Source organism: Gorilla gorilla, chromosome 1 (genome assembly GCF_029281585.2).
Source record: "Gorilla gorilla gorilla isolate KB3781 chromosome 1, NHGRI_mGorGor1-v2.1_pri, whole genome shotgun sequence".
In the NCBI taxonomy this organism is placed as follows: Eukaryota; Metazoa; Chordata; class Mammalia; order Primates; family Hominidae; genus Gorilla; species Gorilla gorilla.
The window spans coordinates 21,983,397-22,000,137 of record NC_073224.2 but is presented as its reverse complement, the minus strand read 5'-3'; the positions used below and the strand labels follow the sequence as shown (position 1 = coordinate 22,000,137).

At 39.6% G+C, this 16,741-nt stretch overlaps 1 protein-coding gene across 3 annotated transcripts in view; it reads left to right on the top strand.

Moving 5' to 3' along the window:
* PCNX2 (pecanex 2) overlaps positions 1–16,741 on the top strand; it is a 344,391-nt gene that overhangs the window by 55,567 nt on the left and 272,083 nt on the right. For all 3 annotated transcript variants that reach the window (XM_063707871.1, XM_055372884.2, XM_004028606.5), the window contains exons 2-5: positions 8,790–8,995; positions 9,789–9,909; positions 10,633–10,669; positions 12,614–13,930. In XM_063707871.1, the coding sequence (XP_063563941.1) occupies positions 8,886–8,995; positions 9,789–9,909; positions 10,633–10,669; positions 12,614–13,930 (1,585 nt within the window). In that variant the 5' untranslated portion in view covers positions 8,790–8,885. The remainder of the gene's footprint in view (positions 1–8,789; positions 8,996–9,788; positions 9,910–10,632; positions 10,670–12,613; positions 13,931–16,741) is intronic.

The following is a 16,741-nucleotide window of genomic DNA, read 5'->3' as shown; positions in this document are numbered from 1 at the left end:
AAGAACAAATCTGGAGGCATCACATTACCTGATTTCAAACTATGCTATAAGGCCATAGTCACCAAAACAGCATGCTACTGGTATAAAAATAGGCACATAAACCAATGGAATAGAACAGAGAACCCAGAAATAAAGCCAAATACTTACAGCCAACTGATCTTCAACAAAGCAAACAAAAACATAAAGTGGGGAAAGGACACCCTATTCAACAAATGGTGCTGGGATAATTGGCAAGCCACATGTAGAAGAATGAAACTGGATCCTCATTTCTCACCTTATACAAAAATCAACTCAAGATGGATCAAAGACTTAAACCTAAGACCTGATTTTAATATTTTAACAAAATTGAATTTGAAGAATGTTGCTTAAAATTAACTGTAATATACTTCATTAAATTTGAACATTAATTGATACAGGCTTGAAAGTTCATGACACTTGTCATTTTCTATATCATTTGGGTTTGAGGGCACTTAATAAACAGAGTTAAGGAACTTGGTGGTAATGAACTCAAGACATTTTAGTAGTAAGTTTTTGACTTTGTCAAGCCAAAACTATTTCCAAAATTCCTTATGAAAAATATTCAGTCTTGATTTAGATTATATATAAAATATGGTGTTGATCATGTATGGGTTATATTTTATAAACATTCATAATATTTAATTTTCATTTTTAATTCTAAATAGCACATTTCTATTAGGAGACATGTGACATGAATTTCCAACACAACCTCAGTACAAATTTATGATTGATTTTGTCATTGCATTGAAGTTGACATAACTTTGTCTTGTATAAACTTATTGATTCATCCTATTTATCTCAGTGTACATTAAAAATATAAGTATTATGTTAACTCTTACCATGGCCATTTAAAATGAAAACGACAACATGAGTTCAAATTTCTTGACTAAACTAAACATTCATTTACTAAGTTATCCATTCAATATTCTCTATCAGAAGAGAAGAGAGAAAGGTGCAGCTTTTTAAATAATTTTCAAAGTGAGTAAGTCTACAATGATTCTCATTTTAATGATTCTGCTGATATGGTCAAATCTAACTTTCTAACCTTTGGCTGTTTTTTTCATCTTACCATTCCCTGTAGCACCATCCTAACGGTCCAGACACTCACTTGCCACCTCTCTATCATCAATTTCTCTCATCAAAGCTGCACACTAAGAAAGAGGTCCAGGAGCTCAACAAAATCAGAGCAGATTTCATAAGAAACAGACAGCAAACCCAACAAAAGTCAAATAGCAGGCCTAAGAGAAAGTGTTCTATTCTACTTTTTTGTTCATCTTACTTTGCAGGATAGACGTTCACATAGAGCTAAATTTTGAGAAACTGTCAAATGTTTTGATTCCATCTACCTCATCATTTTTAAGCAGGTATTTGCAAGGGGGGCCTATATCTAAAGGGAGCTGCATGGAGACCCCCTGTCCGTAACCTGTTGGGGGGCAGGTTCCTGTATGTCAGGATGCATCTGTACACATCTACGTCCAGGGGTTCTTGGCTTATATTCCTGTGATCCAAACTTCTGCTGGGCTTGTTCTAGTTTTCAACATATAATCACAAGTTCCAGAATTTCTGATAAAATACTAAATTTGTTTAGTTTATTTTTTCATAAAAGAAATGCATGAAATATGTAAGAAATATTATTTTGAATCTGAAAACTTGTAACTCCCTTCACATATATAAACACAAAGAAATGATAGCACTTCTCTGTCATGTGCTTTTTTTTGTATACACACCTGTCCTCAATCCCTCAAGGAATTATAACTTACTTAAATAGGACCCAAGAGTCATACTCGAATGGCAGAGACAAGATACTAACATTTACCTGTGAAAGGAATGAATGAATGAATGAATGAATGGGGATGGATGACCAGATGGACAAAGGTGCTCTCTCTTAATTTGATAAAATGGATGAGCAGAAAAGAATCTCTGTTGACTCTGAAGCAGATAAGACAACTCATATTGCTCAGTCTGAATTCTATCTTTTTGGATGAACCTGTGGTTTTCAAATAGTTGTAGAACTTGTCAGTCTTCCAGCAGCTTGAGTAGGAGGTTCTAAAGCCCACGGATGGCATAAATAACCAGACTAAGCAGTTCACCACAGCCAGAGGAAATGCTCTGGCATACAGCACAATCATCCCAGCAGTCTCGGATGGGCATATAAATGTCAAACTTGAGTGTGAGTGTTATATTTGGCAGATTAATGCTTCGTTTATTAGGCCACATATTCTGAGTAAAAACATTTTCCAAATTATTTGAAACTTAACCTTTAAGCAGGAAAACTCAATTTACTTTAACCACGTTGATGGGATAGTTTTAAATGTCCCTGCCTTCTCTGACAGTATATTGAATATCACAGACCATTTTCTTTGTAATCCTAGATATTATGCTATTGTAGTGATAGCCTCAGACATAACTGAGGTGTATTTGTGTCTCAGAAAATAATTGTAGAAGTGCCTTTGCTTTTTTATGGGTGTGTTTTCTTTTTTCTAGTTTTACTTATCCCAAGACTTCAGCTGCCATTTATTAGGTCTTGTTACATTATTGTGCCTACTTCTTCTGTTCATTCCTCATTTTCCCTTCTAGTTTCTGCTGTGGGCTGGGAAACTGAGTTTATTAGGCTTATTATGTGCCAGGTAAATGAATTATGCTTAGACCAAGAGCACAGAACATCTAGTGAAGCTCTGAGCAGCTCCCTTTCCAGTTAAGCTCAAGAACTTTATTCATAGACTTGGTGTCCCCATAGATAACACATCCTTTTCTGAGGCACTTAAGGGAGACAAAAGAGTCAAACATAAGGAATTCAGAAGATCACCTTTAGTGTGAATGAACTGATATTTGGGAATGTGACTGATATTAATATCTGCAGGCAAGTGGACTTCCTCACTGTGGACCCCAGAGTGATAGAGACTTACCCACTTGGTCAGGGGCACCATGCACAGCCTTGGGCCTCTTTACTTGGGGCCTGACACTGGAGGCCTTGCAGTATAGGAGCCACCCAGACACACCTTCTTGGCCCAACCGGCTCCTGAGAGAGAAGAAGGGGAGGGCATGAGAAAGACATGCCCAGTTCTGGCTCCCAAATCACTCATCAGAAGTCACTAAGGGAGGAGCAAGTCATTGGGGTGGAGAGGCTGGCTATGTAGAGAGAATCATCCCCTCTTTTGAAACCGAGAAGTGGGGAGGAATTGTCTCCCTCTAACAGTGATGTGTTCTGACTGCCCAGGAAGGCCACACTTTTATTACTTTCTCCTGAGTCTCTGGTTCTCAGTCAGGTCATTGAAGTTGCTAGGTAGGTAACTTCCAGAAAGGAGGAGTTCTATGAGCTCATCAGCGCTGCAGCATGACCCACTTTACACCCAGCTTCTTTATGTGCAGAATGAATCTATTCATTTCCAGAAGACCTCTTCAAAATTAGCTTGTGAAAGCCGAGTGATGAAGTACCCTTATGAGGTACACATTAGTAAAGGATGAGTCCCCAAGAGTGTCCTTCTTTATGTCTGCAAACAGAAACCCTCAGCAGCGGTTGATTCTCACTGGGCATGGGCATTACTTATAGCTAATCCTCACTCAGCCAGATTTTTTATCTCTCCAGGCCATTCAAGAGATGGGAGGCAAAACCCATTGGCCTGTAGTTAAAAACCAGAGTGATGTAACACAGCACAGCTGCTATGGAAAACGGTGAGGCAGTTCCTCCAAAAATTAAACATAAACCAGGTGTGGTGGCTCAAGCCTGTAACCCCAGCACTTTAGGAGGCCAAGGCGAGTGGATCACCTGAGGTTGGGAGTTTGCTGCCAGCCTGGCCAACATGGTGAAACCTCGTCTCTACTAAAAATACAAAAATCAGCTAGGCTTGGTGGTGCATGCCTGTAGTCCCAGCTACTCATGAGGCTGAGGCAGGAGAATCGCTTCAACTTGGGACGCAGAGATTGCAGTGAGTCAAGATTGTGCCACTGCACTCCAGCCTGAACAACAGAGCAAGACTGTCTTGAAAAAAAAAATTAAACATAGAATTATCATGTGATCCAGATATTCCTCTTTTGGGGTATATACTCAAAAGAACTGAAAGCAGGGCTTCAGATATGTGTACACCCATGTTGAGAGCAGCGTTATTCACAGTAGCCAAAAGGTAGATGCAACCCAAATGTCCACCAATGGATGAATGAATAAACAAAATGTGGTCTAGCCATACAATGGAATATTACTCAGCCTTAAAAAAGAAGGAAATTCTGACACAGGCTACAGCGTGGATGAGCCTTAAACACATTATGCTTAGTGAAGTAAGACAGTCACAAAAGGTCATGTACTATATGATTCTAATTACATGATTTATCTAGAGTGGTCAAAATCATAGAGACAGAAAGTAGAACAGTGGTTGCCAGGGGATGGGGGGTGGGGAGAATGGGGAGTTAGTGTTTAATGGGTACAGTTTCAGTTTGGGAAGATGAAAATTCTGGAGATGGATGGTGGTGACGGTAGCACACAGGCAAGTGTAATTATTACTCCTCAGCTCTACATTTTAAAATGGTTACGATGGTAAATTTTGTATTATATATATTTTACCACAGTAAAACAAAAGTTTTTTTTGTTTGTTTTTTGTGAGATGGAGTTTCGCTCTTGTAGCCCAGGCTAGAGCGCAATGGTGCGATCTTGGCTCATTGCAACCTCTGCCTCCCACGTTCAAGTGATTCTCCTGCCTTAGCCTCCCGAGTAGCTGCGATTTCAAGCATGCACCACCACGCCTGGCTAATTTTTGTATTTTTAGTAGACTGGGTTTCATCACGTTGGCCAGGCTGGTCTTGAACTCCTGACCTTAGGTGATCCGCCCACCTTGGCCTCCCAAAGTGCTGGGATTACAGGTGTGAGCCACTGTGCCTGGCCACAAAAGTTTTAAAGAAAAGAGAGAAACAAAACAGAGTAGTGACTGTGAGGCAGCTAGAGCTATGAGCCTGAAGGAACAGACAGAGGTTGGTCCAATGGGAAGAACTGTAACTGCTTAGTTGGTAACAGTGTGTTGTTTTTCATGAAATGTTGTCATAAAACCTTGGTCAAATGAGTCATTATAATACTAGTTATATTAATAATGGGTAAGAAAACAACATAAAACTTTTCTTTGGCCAAGGATATGATGTTGAAAAATGTTGCCTCCCATTGTTAACTAGAATGTGTTAAAATGAAAAGTTCATAGAAATAAGAACTTATGATTTCCCTTAGAACAAGAAAACGGCTATTCAAAAATATGAGTATACCTTACATCAAGGGGAAAATTTAGGAACAATTCATAACTGCTCATCTATGGCGAATCTCTTCCTAAGCCCTCTTTCTCTGCCTGCATTCACACCTCTAAGGAGAGAAAATACTAGAAGCTGGAGGTCTTCTGTTTCCTGAGTATGATGATGTCTGCAGTCAAATGGCCTTGCAAGTGATTTTCAGGGTTGTCCCTGGGCATGTGGAATTGGAGGAGCCTCGGAAGAGCATAATTGCATGGCGTAAGAAAGGAGTGTTTGGAGATGCTAGATTCAATTTGGAGGGTCTACTGAAGGGAGAGGTATTAATTAATTAATTAATTATGAATAAGACAGGGTCTCTCTATGTTGTCTAGGCTGGTCTTGAACTCCTGGGCTCAAGAGATCCTCCTGCCTCAGCCTTTTGAGAAGCTCGGATTACAGGCACGTGCTGCTGCACCTGGCTAGGGAGAGGTTTTTAAAGGAATTATGAGATCAGGGAGTTTGGGGAGAAACAACGTATCATGCATAGCATGCTGTAAAACCTTTCTTCCAGAAAATTTTCAGTAAAATCTCTGTCTCCCACTATGGTCTGGTCAGGTCCATGGGCTGCAGATATGACAAAGTGCCAAGTGATCCTTTATAGAGGATGAGGCAAGGGCCTGTTCTCACTTGGGTTGCTAGCTAGATGCTAGGACTCATGGTAACTTCAAATTCTAACTTCTTGCCCTCACTTAATTTCAGTATTACCAAGCTTACACTATAGCCTAAATTTATGAGGATAAACTGAAAAGCAATATCTCTCTGAATATTGGGGCATGCCAGTTTTTTTCTAAGTGAATTTTCCCAAGAGCCCTATACAATTTTTTATCTCTTACTCTTCTTCCCTTCCATTCTTTTCTCAATGCCTTAGGGTTTTCTCAATTTATCTCTAATCTAATTTGAATGGAAGATTCCTCATGAAAATGGACCCCCGTGTTATTAATTAAGTATTGCTAGCTTCCACAGCAGCCACAACTCCAAATCTCAGTGGTTTAATGACTCAAAAGTTTACTACTTATTCCGTTATGGGCTAATCTTGGGTTTATAGGGGCCTTGCTCTGCAGAGTTACTCAGGTACCTAGTCTGAAAGAAACTGCATCATCTTATAGACATATCATCTGGAAAACATGTCTTCTGAGGTCACCAAGTAAAGAGGAAAAGAGTGGGATGCGGGAGGCACCTAGCTCATAATTGTCTAAGCCAGCACTTGTGCTCATTGTCCATTGGGCAAAAGTAGTCATATGGCCTCAGCCTCACTGCAAAAGAAGCTAGGAAATGAAGAGGAGAGGATGGACTATTTAGTGAGCACTAACTCTCTTTGCTACCCTTGCTGACTAGAGTACTATGAAACCCTAGTTACATGAAAATTCAACAAACTCTTGAATGTAATTCCTTTTTTTTTTGTTTTTTAGAGAGGGTCTCACTTGGTAGCACAGGCAGGATTACAGTGGCATGATTATAGCTCACTGTAACCTTGAACTCCTAGGCTCAAGAGATCCTCCCAACTCAGCCTCCCCAGTAGCAAGGACTATAGGTGCATGCCACCACACCTGGCTAATTTTTAAAATTTTGTAGAGATGCGGGGGGGGTCTCACTGTGTTGCCCAGGCTGCTCTTGAACTCTTGGGCTCAAGCAATCCTTCTGCCTTGGCTTCCCAAAGTGCTGAGATTACAGGCATGAGCCACTATGCCTGGTGGAATATCATTTTTATATAACAATAATCTGTTCTCATGGACATCTGCGGGTTTTCTTTTTCCTTCTTTTGTCAGTTTTCTTCAAATTAACTCTCTAGATTTAACTTAAATTTTTGAAACCCAAAAAAAACTATTAGTAGTAGTAGTAGTAGTATTTAATTTAGTGTATTTAAATTAGTAGTGTTTTAACATATTAGTAGTATTTAGTATGTAAATATAAGGTTTATATTTACAAATGCACCTTTTGTAAATATAAACCTTATCTGCTGCCAGGTAGTGGACCTGGCTTTATTATCTAGCTCGTATCATCTTATATAGTTATTCCATCACTTATTTATTGCTTGCTTTATATTTATTTGTGGACTTTTCCCCCCATGACATAATAAGAGCGAGTTAAGTGATGGTGAAAATCTCTGACTTTATCTTTTACTTGTTGATCATCTTCCTCTCTCTTTTTTGTGCTCTGTTTGGCTATTCCATTTTAGGGACAGTCCAACCTGGAAGATAGACTCTTGCATGGGACCACGGCAAGCTGTACAGGGTCTGCTTAGGCGCAGATATGGACTGGGCCCTGCTGTCTGCAAGCCTAGCTGTGTTTAGGTTGAGGCACCAGCTACACGGATCACTGGATTTCTGATATTCTTTAGGGCAGTCCATTGATAAAATGGTCTCGCGAATCATTGAGACTGTCCTGGATATCACCTTGGGACACTTGGGGATCTCTTTCCATCCCAAAGAATAGGAATGTAGTTTAGGAAAGACCAGAGAATGTGTGATAGTCCATGGTCCTGGAGAGAATTAGGAAGGTATATGGGAGATGTTACAGAGTGGGACAACTCCACGGGTCCCAGTGATTCTTTTCGTTTTGTTTCTTGAGGGGATTGCATAGAATTGAGCTGAACCTCACTATGGTTGCCATGCTCAGATCATTTGTCTCTGCTGGAAATATCCCTCTTCCTTTTGGAAGTAGTACCCTTTTGTGGTTCCCTGTGTGCATTACAACCCTAGGAAATCCATGGCCTGCAGGCGTTATCGCAGTGGGAGGTTAGGGAGGGGAATGGGGGAGTGGTTACCCTAACCTTTCTCCCTTCTTTTTCCTTCTGTTCTCCACAAGGCTTTTTGTGTTTTGTTGATGAAAACAAAATATATCTCTGGCCTTTAAGATGAGCTGCATAGGAAGATGCATTGGATTAGGCCATAGATAAGAGCTTATCAAACATGGAGGCCAGGTACAGTGGCTCACACCTGTAATCTCAGCACTTTAAGAGGTCGAAGTGGGCGGATCACCTGAGGTCAGGAGTTCGAGACCAGCCTGGCCAACATAATGAAATCCTGTCTCTATTAAAAATACAAAAATTAGCCGGGCGTGGTGGCGAATGCCTGTAATCCCAGCTCCTCGGGAGGCTGAGGCAGGATAATTGTCTGAGCCCGGGAGGCGGAGGTTGCAGTGAGCCGAGATCTCGCCACTGCACTCAAGCCTGGGTGATACAGTGAGACTGTCTCAAAAAAAAAAAAAAAAAAAGAAAAAATGGAGAGGTTTCCTCGAATACATCTTTTGTTCTGTGGGGTTCCTGCCTGCAAATCAAATGTTGGTTATCAGTGCAACTACTACAGAACCTGAGAAACAAAAAAGACTTCAAAAAATAAAAAGCAGCTCTTTCTCCTCAAGTATTTTAACCAGGAAAACTTACAAAATTAGTCTAATTTGAAATCTTGCCTAATTTATATTCAATATATAGTCTAAAAATGCTTCCAGATTTAAAACAGAAAGAAAATCTTAAAAGCAAATGATTTTTCTCTCTCTTTTCCCTTCTTCAGGCTTTTCCTCCAAATGCGATCATTGTATTTTTCTACTGCAGTGCAGTGACTATATTCTTCACAATAATCAAATTGGTCAGTTATCGCCTACACCTCATGTTTGACAAAGGAGAAGTAATTCAGCAAAAGCCCTCCAGAAAGGAAGAAAAGCCAAATAAAGACAAGGAGGCCAAAGGTGAACACATAACTAATCACAAAAATCCAAGGTAATATTTTCAATTAATGTGACATTTCAAAATTTAAATGTTTTGCTCTTGATTAAAGTAAGTTTTTTATCAGTTGTTTATGAAATTACTAGTACAGGCAGACAGAAATATATGCATTTTTCTTATATTTCAGCATATACTTAAGCATAAAATTGATATTCATAATCAAGATGGTTTAACTGGCTTCCCAATAAATGTCTTTTTGGGAAGTCAATATGACCTTCTCATAAGATCTAGAATTCATTTGCCTTAGGCTTAGCACTGCAAAAAATTTCCCTTCACTGCTTTTAATGTTGTTATTTAAATGCTTAGAGCATGCCAGAGTATTTTAAAGAACAGCATTTGTGTTTGTTGATATAAAAGTAATACATTACATAGAACTGAAATATTAAGAGTAATTCTTGAGTTAGCATTCTTTTCACCATTCTTGTATTATTTCTTATAGCTCCTTAAGATAGCATGTCCTCTAATTTAAAAATAATGTTTATTATAAGATTTATCTGCTGCAGATGGTGGCTTATGCCTGTAAACCTTGCATTTTGGGAGGTTGAGGTGGGAGGATCACTTGAGTCCAGGAGCTTGAGGCTGCAGTGAGCCATGATCATGCCACTGCATTCCAGTCTACCCAGACAGAGCGAAGCCCTGTCTCTTAACAACAACAAAAAAAGATTTATATGTAAGGAATATAACAAAATGGACTCTAGGAAAAAAAGTTTTTAGACGAGTACTAAAAGAGTCATGCTTCTGTTTGATAATATCGCTCACTGCTCTTGTGTTTCTCATGTTGGGTTAGCAATAATAGGCAGATTCACAATGGCAAAAAGGAAGAGGCCAGTCGAAACCTCTCCACGCCTCCCCTCCGCTGCAGCTCCAGAGGGCAAAGCATAACCTCTCATCACTCTTCTGGGCCATTGGTTAGTGGTATTTTTTCCTGTTTCACCCTCTTCATGTGGTTTAGATGTTGATCTCACCTAGAATGGGAGTGTTCAGCAGCAGTGATTGTAGCTTGCATGCTGTAATCACTGGCCCGTGTACAGTGGAATATCACATCCCAGGGTCTGGAAATGGCCTGAAGGGTGCCCTTGGGACCATAAAATAAATGCCCAGTCATGTGTTCAAAGCACACTCTCTGGCCTTCTCTGCCGTCCACCTGCGCTGCTGGGTCAACCACACTGGGCAGAGAACCAATTTATAGGCCTTTGCTTCTTTCTGTTGTCATTCATTTAAATCATCATATCTGCAGTGCCGTCCACCTGAAATGGATATCACCGCTGCTTTCCATTTTAAATCACACTTGTCTTTTTGGGAAGTCAATATATCACCTTTTTTCTAGATTAACTTTGTTGAGCTCCATTCACTATAGTGTAAGTAGTGGCTTCTTCCTTCTTTGTTTACTTTCTTAGTAGCAAATCTCCCTTTGTCACAGTACAGTTGTCTCGGTTGAATGTCCACATTTACGTGTGTTTGTATCCATTCTGGGCCCCATTTTATAGAAGCTTAAGGAGAGTGAACACTGTATTGTCTCTCCCCTACATGCCATTTAGAAAATCAGTGACTGCTGTCAGTTATTGCCGACTGTCTGGAAATGGACGATCAGCTGAGTCATCTATTGATTTTTGTTTCTTTCATTTGTGTAGGAGTTGTCAGCACAGGAAACCGTAGAAGATCTCAAAGGTAAACTGTTAATCATTTATATTTTATCACAGCACTATCCTCAGTGAGGTGAAAAATATTTTTATAAAACAGAATGCCAGTGGATTAACTGAAAATAAGAACTATAACTAAGACTGCATAGTTATATTTTGACTTTGTTTCTTTAACTCTTAATTTTAATTTTTTCTCATCGGTATTTGTATATCAAGTCTTAATTCAAATTGTGATATTTTGTTGATCATAATTCATTGTCATTTCTCCAGTCTATGCCTCATTTCATATGGCTTATAAAGAGCAGACATATAAGTTTTTTATTGATGATAAATTATCATCCATATAAAAATTTGTATTATAGCATATACATCAAAAAATGACAGGATAAATTGTACAGCATTCTGCATATCTGCCTTTCTTTCAAGTTACAGATTTTGTTTTGGGGGATCTTTCTTTTAACTTAAACAATTTTTGTTTTACATTTTTACTAAGTTTTTTTTTTTTCTTTTGACTACCTGCAGAAGGCCTAGAAAAGATCTTTTGGAGGCCTGAATTAATTCCTTTCTTTCTCTATAATTCTATTTTCTTTTCCACTACTACAAAGACAAATTTTGTGCACTATTTCAATTTTGAAAATAGTGTAAAATTTAATTCGCTCTAGAAAACAGCTGAAATTAGCACCATAGCCCTGAACCCCTAAAATGAAGTTTCTTTTTTCATCATTCAGTTGTATCCCATTATAACAATATGTAAAGGATTATCCATATTTTTTCTATATTATTGCTATCAAAATAAATCCACGAGTTAGATTTCTAATATTTTAGTTGCACGTACAGCTTCATAACAACGTTACTTTATGTGTTTTATATACACATATACAAGCACATACCTTTTTCTTCATATGAAACATATTCTTCCAGATTAGGTGTGCTATAATAATCTTACATACTTTGAATATCTGGTATGTATTTTTACCTTTTAATTTCACCATTCCAATTAAAACAATAATTTTATATTTTTTACTTGTACTAAGAATTGCAGTAGAAGTTTTACATACATTATTTCATTCTGAGTCATAGTATGTAAAATGTACAGGTAGCATTTAAACCCATACCTGGCTACTAAATCCAGTGTTTCTTAGCAACACTGCAGTAAAGCAAAGAATTCTGTTTCTTCCTTAGTCAAATCTTATAAAAGATACCATCCTAGTTGGTGTTGTTCTACAGTATTTTAGGGGATTTTGTTCCAGGACCCCCGTGGATAACAAAATCTGTGGATGTTGCTCACGTCTCTTATATAAAACAGCATAGTATTTGCTTGTAACCTACACACATCCTCCTGTATACTTTAAATTATCTCTAAATTATTTATAATACCTAATACAATGTAAATGCTATATATATAGTTGTTATACTGTATTGCTTTTCATTTGTTTTATTTTTATTGTTGTGTTTCAAGAATAATTTCACAGTGGGAGTGTTATTTTAAAAAATAAGTATCCATGCAGCCGTAAATAAGAATGAGTTCATGTTCTTTGCAGGGACATGGATGAAGCTGGAAACCATCATCCTCAGCAAACTAACACAGGAACAGAAAACTAAACTCACTCATAAATGGGAGTTGAATAATGAGAACACATGGACACAGGGAGGGGAACATCACACACTGAGGCCTGTCGGAGGTGGGGGGCAAGGGGAGAGATAGCATTAGGACAAATACCTAATGCATGCAGGGCTGAAAACCTAGATGACGGGTTGACAGGCGCACCAAACCACCATGGTACGTGTATACCTGTGTAACAAACATGCATGTTCTGCACATGTATCCCAGAACTTAAAAGTAAAATAAAAAAAGTATCTAATTCCATTAGTTGCTGGTGCTGTTTTAGTTTTGTTATTATTCATTAGGTCTTGCTCTTGGGCATTACTCATTCATTTCTGATGCTAATAAAGTTGCCGTGTGTCATTTCAGGTGTCATTCTATTAGAAGACCATCCCATAGCACCAGTGTCATCTACCTCACCTGGTATCAAAATGGAAAGCTTACCTGCGTCTCAAGCACACATGCTGGAAACCACGCCCAAGTCAGTAATACCCGTAAAACCATTTGCCACAGAAACTCTCATCAATGGTAAAGGAAAGGAAAGAGGAGGCAAGGGGCAGCCTCCTTTGCGCCACAGATCTGAGGGTGGCTTAGTGGATAAGGGACCCTTGAAGAAGTTGCCCCACCTGTCTTTGTCTCAGTATGACTTACTAGAAACAGATGTTTCTTTCCAGCCGTGGGGGAGTGAGAATTCAGTCCTGATTCCAGAACCTGTCAGTTGTCCCCAGGGCTCCGTAAGGGAATGGGTACAAAGCAAGTCACCTCAGGACAGCCTGAGCAGCAGCTGCCCTCAATGTGACACCATCGTGGCCAAGCCTGTGGAGGAGCCAGCAGACACATCCTGTCAGGTAGATACCTCCTGCCAGGTGGACCTGCCCTTGCACCAGGAAGTGGACTCCTCAGACAGTGAGGTAGCTGTTACTCTCATCGATACTTCTCAACCCGGAGACCCACTGAGTCTACATGAGCCCATAAAAATTGTTATCACGATGAGCAGTACCCCAAACTCCATGACAGATTTGGAAAGCTCCCTGCACCTGAGGGTGGTGGGAACAGAGAAAACCGGTGTAAAGTCTGACGCTGAGCCCACTAACCCAGGGGCGGCCGGTTCTCCAAATGCCGAGCAGATCTCAATTCCTGTAATCACCCTGGACCTGCCTGAGGGTGGGGGAGGAGGTGTTCCCTGTCCCAAAGGCAATGGAAGTGAAAGGACTCCAGAGAGACTGAAGACGAGGGTATCCACCAATCAGTGTTGTGGCTACGGATCTGGGGAGGGGGGAAATGCCATCAAGGATCACAGTTCTTCATCACGGGAACCCTGGGAATCGGTGTCCCGGCTTACACCTGATACAGCCTCCAAGTCTAAGGTGGGGAAGGAAGCCCAGACTAACCTTGACCCATCGTCTTGTAAGTCCAGCCATGAAAAGAGGCATGCCCGGGTGCTCAGTGTGGACAGTGGGACAGATGTCTTCTTGAGTAAAAGTTCTGCAGAAATTGTTAACGATACAGAGAAAACAATGCCAACTTCCAAATCTGACCTAGAGGCTAAGGAAGGACAAATGCCAAATGAGTCCAACTTCCTGGAATTTGTCTCCCTGTTAGAATCCATTAATACTTCCAAGATGACAGCATCCAATCAACTGAATGGCTCAGCTGAGCAGAATGAAGAAAGTGGGCTTCTCCGAGGTGCGATTCCACGTCAGTTCCGTTCTGATGATGACATAGAGGACAATACACCTTTTTGCCATTTGCCTTGTGTAATTTGATTTTGCAAATAGTGAGACAACTCTTGGGCAATTGTTTGTTGCTTGGCTGTCTCATCAATATTTGCTGAATGTACCGATACTAAGCTCTGTGATGAACATGTATACATATATTGTCCTACTCTACCAGGACACTTAAGGCATTGTCATAATTTTTTTGCTTCTCTATAGAAGGCAAGACTATTTACTCCCAGAGAAATAAGCAATTATGTTTTACTACTGTGGCAAGTACTCGCAATAGATATTTCTTACTTTATGGAATAGATGCCTTCTGGGAAAGTTGATTCTAAGACAAATTTCTGTGAAGTGAATCTACTTTCCCTGCTGAGTTCTATTATAAAATACAGAATCCGCTAATTATCCCATGTTGTACACATAATAATAACAAACACTTCTGCCGCTCTTAATTTATGCCAGCAGTGTTCTAAGCACTTTGCATGTATTAACGAGGGTGACTGTACCTTGTGGTTTGCCTGGAAGGGTCCTCATTTACACATGTTTTGCCAACATAATTATTAAGAGCACTGACTTTCTCTCTCAAAAGAGTCCCCAGTTTAGATGGTAAATTATACAGTTACTCTCATGTTAACTCACTTACTCCTTATATAACTTTACGTTATGGATATACCATCATCCTTCCTGTTCTTCGGATGAGTCTCAGACATTTTCACTTGCCTTCCCAAGTATCTAGTAAGTTCAGGAGGTGCTGGAACTGAGATTTGATTCCAGGCAGTCTTGTTCCACAGTCCTTGCTCATAAAAATTAAATGATATTTCCTATATGAAGATAAGGTACATTTATTTCCAGGTCACTTAATGTCTCTGGGCCTCAGTTTCCTCATGGGTAAAATGATGTTACTGGACTAGAGCTTTCATAAGGTCTTTTAGCTTTAAATCCTGTTACTGCTGTGATTTCTGAGCATATCATTTCTACATAGATCTGTACTGAGATAGCATCTGTATGGTAGGAATGCTGACGGAAAGTTGTGTTTGCATCTGGTGGCTCATTTTCTGTGCTGTAGGTAGTAACGTTTCTTAGTGCTGGGATTTTTCCTCTGCTCTCTGGACAGCCAGGAGCTCCTCTGGCTCCGTACTGGTTGCTCTGAGCAATTTTCTCTGATTCAGTTAAACTTTTTAACAGACAGGGCGGTATATAAAGCAGGAGTAACCTGAGATAAAAACTTTTGTGTTTAAAGATTTGGGTGTTTATCATCTATCTAATATAAAGATTCATACCTCTAGGCTAGCACTGTCCAATAAAATTTTCTGCAGTGATAGAAATATTCCATATCTGCAGTCCAATATGGTAGCCAATGGCCACATGTAGCTATTTAATACTTTAAAAGGGGGTTGTGCAGATGAGAACTGGCATTTTTAATTTCATTAGATTTTAATTCATTTAAGTAGCCATGTGGCTATTGGCTACTGTATTAGCCAGTGATAACCCAGAGCACATGAAGGCCTTCCCAGAAGCAGTGTGTCCAGTGGATAGAGCACTGACTTTGGAACCAGATAGCCCAAGGCCAGATTTTGGTTCAGTAACACCAGCTGGTTGAGCTTGGACAATTGATCAAATCCATCTGTGTTGGAGTTTCTTCTACAGAGTGGGAATCATAATATGTTATAGATTTATTGTGAGGATTCACTTAGGAAAATGTGTGAAAAATTTTGCTATTTGATCAATTTTAGTCTTTTATTTTTGTTTTCCCCTCAGGTTGTATGTAAAGTTTATTTGGTTTGCCTACTTGAGTTTTTGCTCTTCTTAATTTTTTCAGCCAGCCACATTCAATCAGAAGGGTTAAATTGGAAATTGAGGTTGTGTGCAGGGAGATATGAGGTATTCTATGGGAAGAGATAGGCTTAGTTATCAAGAACTTGAAGGTACAGCAGGAAGGGAGGAGTTGGAATGAATTCCATGCTTCTTTTAGGAAAGGACAGAGGATTTTAATTGAAGGAAGAAAGAGACAGTGAATCTTTTAGCTCTTAGAAGGCCATCAACGTCAAAGGTGGCAAATTAGATGGTTTTTCAGTGATGCCATGTATCTTTGAGACTGGTAATATCCTCTTACTCTTCTTTCACTAAAGTATTTGTTATTGTAATCTGAAAACCCAGTTTTTGAGTGTGTTTATAAAACAACATGATGGTGTTTAATGATATTAGCAGCTTAGGAAATGGTCTCTAATCTTTTTCCTGCTCATTAGTAGGACAGTGCTTGAACTTGGATCTGACTAGAAAAAGACACACAATTCTCCAGTTCTCTCTAATGTACTCTTATTTCCAGCCCAGGTTCTCTTCACAAAGCGCCTTAGGATTATTCTCAGGTCTCAGAAATATCCTAGAATTCAAGGCTATGGAAAACCACACACTTTTGAAAAGCCTTTAAACCATGTTTGTTTGCTTTTTTGTTTGACACAACTTTATTTTACTTTGTGGAAATAAATGAGGACCGCCCACATGAGAACAAGCAAAGTCTATTTATTCAGAGCTTGCTTATAGCAAGGGAGTCAGCGGTCATCGCTTGGGTTCAGCAGAGACTTAAAGGCAACTTGAATGAGAAAGCTTTATAGTGGAAAAAAAGGAAAGGCTTCGGATGTGCCCTGATTGGAGGTTATGGGCATTAGGAAGCTGGAGGTGGCTGGACTAGGAGTGAGGCATCCTATGTGCTTGGTTTGGTTTGGTTTTCTTTGGGTGGTCCTAAGTTGGAAGCAGGGACAGACATTAGGGAAGCTGTCAG